The following is a 7975-nucleotide window of genomic DNA, read 5'->3' on the forward strand; positions in this document are numbered from 1 at the left end:
TTGTATTGTTTTGGATTTGCTACTCAAATCAGATCTCTGTCAGTTCGCTTCAATAATCCTGTGATGTAGGCAGAATTAATGTATTCTGCAACCAGAAAGGACAAGAGAGGAGATCATAAGCCTGCCTGCTAACTGCCATAAAACAGGATACAGTAAGGATTCAAGGCGAACCTCAGTCCTACATATGAAGTCTGTGATAGCAGTGTGAAAATAAACTCTATTCCTGTGTAGCTGTGCTCATGGATAGTGCAGGTGAATATAGGCTGAAGTAGTTAAAGAGAATAGAGGGTGACATCCAGGTCAGGCTCCAGGAGGCCTGCTAGGAAGAGACAGATATGACATATGAGCATGTGTGAGGTGCTGCTAGCAGAGAGTTTAGTGGATGTGGCAACCTGAGTTAGACATCCTGGCTTTAGCCCAGATTGCAGGAATTATTTAAGTGTAGTAGAGAATGTAAATATGTAAGTAGATGAAGTCTGCAAGTTATTCAACGCTTTTTAAAAAATATATATATATATCAGCTGAGGAGCTAAATTGGATCAAAAGCAAACTAAAGAAGCTCTTGTAATTTTATGTTCAAGAATAAGATTTTTCCTCCCAATAAATAAAAGTGCCTCAGAGTGCATATTTAAAATAGTGCAACACCAGCACAGCTCGAGTCATTTAGACTGACTCTTGGGTTATGCTGAGCAAGTAGGGAGCAGAAAAAAGACAGAAAAGGGGGAACAAAGGGAGGAAAAGTGAAGCAGTGTGAAAGCTAAAGTACATGTCTCATTTTCTTTTTTCTCCCCAGATGTAGACACCACCAAGGACCCTTGTCAAAAGGTTAAGTGCAGCCGACACAAGGTGTGTATCGCCCAGGGCTACCAGAGAGCTGTGTGCGTCAACCGCAAGAAACTTGAACACAGGTGAGTGTGTGTAGCCCCTGGGCAAGAATTGACTAATTCCCAAAACAGAAAAATAGTCAAAAAAAAAATCTTCTTTACGCACACTAACATGAGTTCAACTCAACCAAGCACGCACTCCATAGTCTGCTGCAAACTGGAGTGTTTATCCCTGTCGGCCACACTCGTAGTATTAAAGCTTGTTTGTGCACCAGTGTAAGTACGACTGCCTGCTGTTTAATGATAAGCTAATGCATTTGGACAACACAGAGGAGGCCTGTTAGCTACGCATTTGTGTTTTGGTGCTGCTGTGTGTGTACTCTGAATTAACGCAGCAGTTGCTGTCTAAGCTGGACTTATCCAGGCTGACATGGTTGTGTTGTCCCCTTGTCCTGCAGACTGAAGCAGCCCGCTCTCAGGTCTCCTGATGGAAACTGTCACCCCTGTCCCATCTCCTCCACTGGGCCTGTGTGTGGATCTGATGGACACAACTATGCCTCAAAGGTACACCTCCACCCCAACTTTAATTAACCTGTTAATGTCTAAACAATTAAATAATTGCCAGAAATTTAACATTTTTTGAAAATGGAGTGTTTACTAAACTGCCTGACAAATTAAAAACATTAAATAATAATTAAAAATAGTTTTCATTTGCATCATATTTGCTGTGTCTGGCTTTTATTCGGTTTTTTTGGGAGGGGAAAAAATCGCACCGATGATGTGGAATACTCCAAAACTGACAAAACCTAACCATATTGTACATATCGAATATGATTAATGAGTGGTTAAATGGTTACAAAGTGAGATTTATGGTTGAATTTTATGCATATAGCAAAGCAACAGTACAAAGTTGACTGCACTGAGCACCACTTTAATTTTTCCATGTGGTTTTACGTATATTAGCAGTGCTGTGACTGTGATGTGCACTTGAGCTCCCCTAATGTGGCTCGTTCCCCTCGGTGAACATTATTACATGCTGATTCAACACATAAATTCTGCTACTATATGCTACGTTGCTAAATAGCCTTGACAACTCTTGCAAATTTAGGTCATACGGATGTACACATACTTTTACACACATCTTGAAATCCGTGGTACATGCTGTACGTGCTCTGCGTCGTTTGGTAAGAACCGACACACACCTTTGCACATTCAGAGCTAAGCAGTGTGAGGAGAATCTCAAGGGACACAAAGCTGAGACAAAGAGCCGTGATGTATGGCCTCAGAGGAACCAATTGGTGGCTTGCGGTGACAGAATCCCATGTGTTTATTGATTAATGCTTTGTCTTTTGAATCACTATTTCTGACCTTGTGTGCAAGTAAAGGTTGGGAAGCGCATTCAAGAGCAGGACTCTGATTTTGAATTAAGGCTTACAGTCGGTCACCTCATGAATATTTGATCTGCGTTGCGGCAATAACTCATTTCACTTCACCTTTGTGTCCCCTTGTCGATGTCATCGGTGTGTGTGCGTGTGTGTTTAATGACTGTATGTGTGTTGCAGTGCAAGCTGGAGCAGCAGGCGTGTCTTACGGGGAAGGATCTTACCCTGAAGTGTTCTAGTCTGTGTCCTTGTCCAACTACTGCTCCTACAACCAAGGAGAGTAAACATGGTGAGAGCAACATACATGACATACAACTCGTGTTTTGTTTTGTTTTATTCTCACACATCTACTCAAGCATAACAGCCATCATAACTGCATAAATAGGTGCAACAAATATTTTTCTCTCCTGTACTTACACAGAGGGCTGCACCGGGCAGGATCTGGCTGATCTCGGGGAGCGTCTGAGGGACTGGTTCCAGCTACTGCAGAGTAATGCCAACCAGAACAACAACAGCAAGCCCGGGGCCAAAGCCACTGCAGTCAGCACCACATCAGGTTAGCGCTACTACTTAATAAACTCATTGCATGAAGAGGGCATTTCAATGCTTTAGATGCAGGGTAGCGTACTATAAAATATCTAAGAAAGCCATTAAATCTATTTTTCATGTCTCATTTAAGACAAAGTTTGTTTCTGCTGCTGACAGTCGGCACTGTAGCTCTTGGCTGTTTAACACTGTACATCTCTGGATCTCTAGATTCACAAAAAATAATTGATGCCTCATAAAGAAATAAACTGGATGCCTTCCACGAGCTATTTTCTGGTTCAAGGATTTGTAATCAGTAATCGTATCAGCCATTTACTATAATTAAAATAGTAAAAAGAAGTACAGCAGGAAAATCAAATTGTCCTGTTGGTGCCACTTGCAACCATTTGCCTGAAACTATCTTGGATGGATAGTGTAACATAACGCTGCATCACATACGGGAGGATGTTTATGCCTCAGGGTACAGTCAGGAAGTTCCAAGCATCAACCGGCGTTGTAAAGCCGGGAGAACAATACGTTATAATGCCATTTTCATATGCAAAACTTTTTCTTTTTTTTAACGTTGAAACTGGCAGCACTGGAAGACATTAGGAGGATGATAAATGCAGTTGATTTGCATTGGAAACAGGAGATGTTTCTGAGCATGCTGGCGTGATTTTTTCCGTTTGTGCAGCTGTCCCCCTGAAAAAAGTCTATGTTTGTTTGTCTGCCTCTGTGTGTTGGCAGTGCTGGACAGGAGCCTGGTGGCCAGCTGTAAGGACTCCATAGGCTGGATGTTCTCCAAGCTGGACACCAATAGCGACCTGTACCTGGATCAGGCCGAGCTGGCTGCCATCAACCTAGACAAGTATGAGGTCTGCATTCGGCCCTTCTTCAACTCCTGCGATTCCTACAGGGACGGCAAGGTCTCCACTGCCGAATGGTGCCTCTGCTTCTGGAGAGAGAGTGAGTGTTCGGGGGATTATGTGAGGTTTGCAGGCTTGTGGGTTCGCACTCACTTGTCTGTATGCTGACATTTTCCCTTCTGGCACATGCAATCAAACTTCAAGGCGCTCGGCTGCCCTCGAGGTGTGGCTGCGTCTGTGTTGTGCGCTGGCCCATCAGTGTTTGTCTTCCTCCTCATCCTTCAGTCCCCCTATGGGCCGAAACGGTCACCGCAAGGCACTAAAAACATTTCTGCTGCTTGTTGACAGCCTGATTCTCCCACAGCTCTCGGAGATTGAGCGTGTCAGCCAAGCAGCTGAGCAGAAACTAGGTCCCAGGATTGTGCAGTTATTTATTTGGGAAGAAAGGGTCCTAAAATACATGGATTATAGTTGCAGCTCTCTAAGATTTTTGTTATTTTCTCTCTTCTGTGACTAATTGTGCCTTTATTTCCACTTCTTTTAAGAACCCCCCTGCCTTGCTGAACTCGAGAGGATCCAAGTATTAGACGGCGGGAAGAGGAAGTTTGGTAGGTGCAGGGGGTTAGTCCCTGATCCCTTCTGTGGATTATAACATGATACGGGCATCTTTGTGTTTGTCTTACACGTGCATGTTAAGAAGTAAAGAGGAGCAGTGTGGGATTATGTGTGAGTGTGCATGTGTGCACTGCAGATTTTGATTTTGGCTTGCTGACTGGGCTCTGATTCAAGACTCTCCAAGGACACAGAGCGGTGAGCAGGGGGCAGTCTGCCAGCCTGACGCGCTGACGTTCCCCCGAAAGACTGGATAGACAGTTCAGCCGTCCCTAATTATTATTTTTCATTACATTTACAAATGTATCAAAACACAATTAAGCAACACAACAGATCCGCCCATCTCTGAAGTTTACAACCAGGCTAATTTTTGCCTCACCGATAAACACAGCTACACTTAAGTGTGATCACAGGCTGCTTTTTATACGTCCTCCCTTATAACATCATGATAGCCAGCCACCCCCACATCACCTCAGTAAGCTGCAGCATGCTGACTTCCTCTGGGTATTCCTCCATGAACATATTGTTTTCATGGAATATAGAATTAGCCTCCACATATGCTGCATGCATTATATTGTCACTTGGGCTCATGTGTGATGAGCCGCACTGAGAAATTGTGCGAGATTGAAGGCGAGGCTGCTTTACCTTACTCTGCTCTTATTTATTTATGTGTGTGCGTGTAAATGGCAGGTCGATTCATTCCTAGCTGTGACGAAGACGGCTTCTACAGGAAGCAGCAGTGTGACAGGGGGGAGTGTTGGTGTGTCAACCAAAACGGAGGAGAAGTGGCCGGATCGAGGATTCGTGGCAAGCCAGATTGCGGTGAGTGTCGAAAGGTTACGGATACCGATAAAAAACAGATTTTTTGAACTTGAAAGCTGAATGCAGTGAGAGTTCAGTGCAGATCGGCGCAATTCTGCACGTGTCCCCACTGCATGCATTCTGCACAAGGCTTTCTTTATGTTAAAGGGCCGAGGCCCACTGCAGCATAACTCACAGTAGGGACCAAGTGCCACATTCATGTGTCCGGAGTCATTTGCATTCTAAAGCGCCGCTTGTCGCTGTGAGAAAAGTCTTTCAAGATAAATGAGGACTGGTTGGACTGAACCTGTGCCTGATAAGAATAGGTCCCTTGGCAAGGTTTAGAAATAGCTATTAAAGTCCAGACAAAGTCGTCGTCGTCCCCCCCCCCATTTTTTTTTTTGCCATTGCAGTCAGTGTTTTTAAATTGATTTTAGCATTTCTCACTGGCACAGAAAGGACTCCATCAAAACTGAGAGGAAGGCATGCTGAACAGAATATATTGCAATGTGCAAGATGGCCACAGCGGATAATTCGATTTCTCTGCATCCCCCCCTCCCATGCCCGTGTGTTTTCTCTCCGTCTTCCCGCAGATTACGAAATGGCATATTCAGGTGATTTTGGAAGTGGGGTTGGATGGGAAGACGAGGAGGAGAAAGAAGCCGAGGAGACTGCAGAGGAGGCTGAAGAAGAGGAGGTGGGAGAGGTGGATGACGGGGGATATATCTGGTAAACGGGCCAACCAATCTCTAAAGGAGCATCTCGGTGGTCCCAAACTTACACACACACACACACTTATACACACAAATCCTGCAAAGAGATGGACGGGATCAAGCGCTCACACTCAGAACAACACTGGATTTTAAAAAAAGCAAAGGGGGGGAAAGTGGCACAGGTTGGGAGGGTGAAGATACAGATGCTATGGAAGTAATTCTTGTTACAGGATGATAAAGAGCAAGGGAGGGGTGGGGGGATCACAGTTAAGAAATTATGGGTCTGGTGTCATGAATTTTGTCCTTCATACTTGTGAATCTTTGTTCTCTTCTGTTGTCTGTCCTTTAAACTATCTTTGAGCAGTTTTTAGCTGATGCATAATGGAGACTTTAAGAAGCTGCAGGTGCTTTGCATTAAAAAGAATAAAATAAACAAAGCGAGATCGGGTGCACTTCAGTCGTCCAAATTGGCCTCTTTCATCGATTATGTTTGCTGATTAACAACATTTAGATAATCAGATTTGCTTTAAGGCAGAAATCTGGCAAAAAGAAAAAGAAAAGAAAAGAGAGAAAGCCACATTAGAATATTGAAAAGCACCTTTTGACTTTGCCATTTTCATCTCTTATGCTTCAGCTCTTATGTGACAGTAGTGCTCTGTCTCATTCTTAAGAAAAGGTTTCTCATGCGTCACTCTTTAGCTTGTATATATTGTGTGTATCAGAAGGCAGAATGTCACCTATTAGTCCCGTAATCAATGCCTTGAAAGACTAGCAGAACATGCTGCTTAGTTGACAAGTGTACATCGTATCATAGTGTGGATTGGTTATTGTGTTTAATAAAAAAATGGAATAAAATAAACGTATCTATGTGGCTCCAGTGGCCACCGTACAACTGAGTGTGTTCTCTTTTCTTTTCATGTCTAAACTGGAGCCAAAGCATCTTGTTCCCCGGCTGCACAAGGGGAGCCCAGCTCTCTATTTGCTGAAAATAGAATAGAATAGAATACAATTCAACTTTATTGTCATTGCACATGCACAGGTACAGGGCAATGAAATGCAGTTTGCATCCATCCAGAAGTGCAAAATGACATAACATGCATTAGGATTGACCTGAACTCGATAGGAGTGTTAATGTGGGTTACCAGGAGATTGAACTTTGGAGCTTAGCACCACTGGAACCCTTGAAACCAGCCGCATAGCTCGTTTTATTTAGCGTTTTAATATCAACTCATTAACAGAGAATGGAGGGACTTTAAATTCACCGGTAAGAAATTATTGGGCTATCCTATAGACATACATATATACAAAATATCTATAGCACTGTGCAAAAGTCTTGAACCCCTCTTCATTCCTTTAATTTCCTAGGAAGCTGGGAACAGGGAAATAGAGTGTATAAGGCATAAGAGGAGTTTGTACAATTTTAATGAGCTTGAAAGTGAATAATTACTATGACCACCTTTATTCTTCAACACAGCCTAAATTCTCTTGGGCAAACTTTTGTCTTGTCATTTCTTTTAAGTAGTCTTCAGGAATAGTTCACCAGGCTTCTTGAAGGATATTCAAAGCTCTTCTTTGGTTGTTGGCTGCTGTCAAGAAATGTGTGATTGGAAGAGAGGACAAGGTCTTAAGATCCAGCATTTTATGTTTACAGAGATACAAAATGCTATGACAGAGTTTATCTGTATTTGCTTTTGCTAATAGTAAATCATCTTTATTCTTAATGATATAATCAAAATATACATCTAATTAAGATGATGAATGTTTGTTCTAATGTCTGGATTTTGTGTGTGTAGACAGCTGTAACCTTGATAGATTAGTGTCTGTGTGTGTCTACAGGAATGTGAAAAGAAATGTGTCTCCAGCCCATCATTATACATGATTCTGAATAAGAGAAATGGTATGATAGTACAATTTTATGTATGTTTGTCACACTTAAATGTTTCAGATCAAATCAATTTAAATATTAGACAAAGACAAGGCAAGTAAATGCAGTTTCTAAATGGAAAATCTAACCTACAGGTTTAAAGTTTATATTTAAAAAGTGACAAATAATATAAAGAAGAGGAAATCGGGACAGGGAATCATATTTCATATGCAAGTTTGCTGATAGTTAATCGGGTATAAGTTTAATTGATGTAACAAGTGAGAAAATATAGTAATGATTCTAGTGGCAGGCCGCTCACTGAGAGCTTGTGTGGAGATGCCCTTGGAGGCTGTGTGTGTGTGTGTGTGTGTGTGTGTGTGTGTGTGTG

The 7975-nt window shown here is 42.5% G+C and overlaps 1 protein-coding gene across 2 annotated transcripts in view; it reads left to right on the top strand.

Annotated features, from left to right (window-relative positions):
• Positions 1-6612, top strand: part of spock2 (SPARC (osteonectin), cwcv and kazal like domains proteoglycan 2) — a 39040-nt gene extending 32428 nt beyond the window's left edge. For both annotated transcript variants that reach the window (XM_005914022.3, XM_005914021.3), the window contains 8 exons: positions 794-908; positions 1283-1388; positions 2387-2495; positions 2628-2762; positions 3479-3697; positions 4143-4205; positions 4900-5031; positions 5604-6612. In XM_005914022.3, coding sequence (XP_005914084.1) covers positions 794-908; positions 1283-1388; positions 2387-2495; positions 2628-2762; positions 3479-3697; positions 4143-4205; positions 4900-5031; positions 5604-5743 — 1019 coding nt within the window. In that variant the 3' untranslated portion in view covers positions 5744-6612. The remainder of the gene's footprint in view (positions 1-793; positions 909-1282; positions 1389-2386; positions 2496-2627; positions 2763-3478; positions 3698-4142; positions 4206-4899; positions 5032-5603) is intronic.
• The last annotated feature ends 1363 nt before the right edge of the window (positions 6613-7975 follow it).

This window comes from Haplochromis burtoni, unplaced genomic scaffold (genome assembly GCF_018398535.1).
Source record: "Haplochromis burtoni strain Fernald_Lab_line unplaced genomic scaffold, NCSU_Asbu1 Contig_7, whole genome shotgun sequence".
Classification (NCBI taxonomy): Eukaryota; Metazoa; Chordata; class Actinopteri; order Cichliformes; family Cichlidae; genus Haplochromis; species Haplochromis burtoni.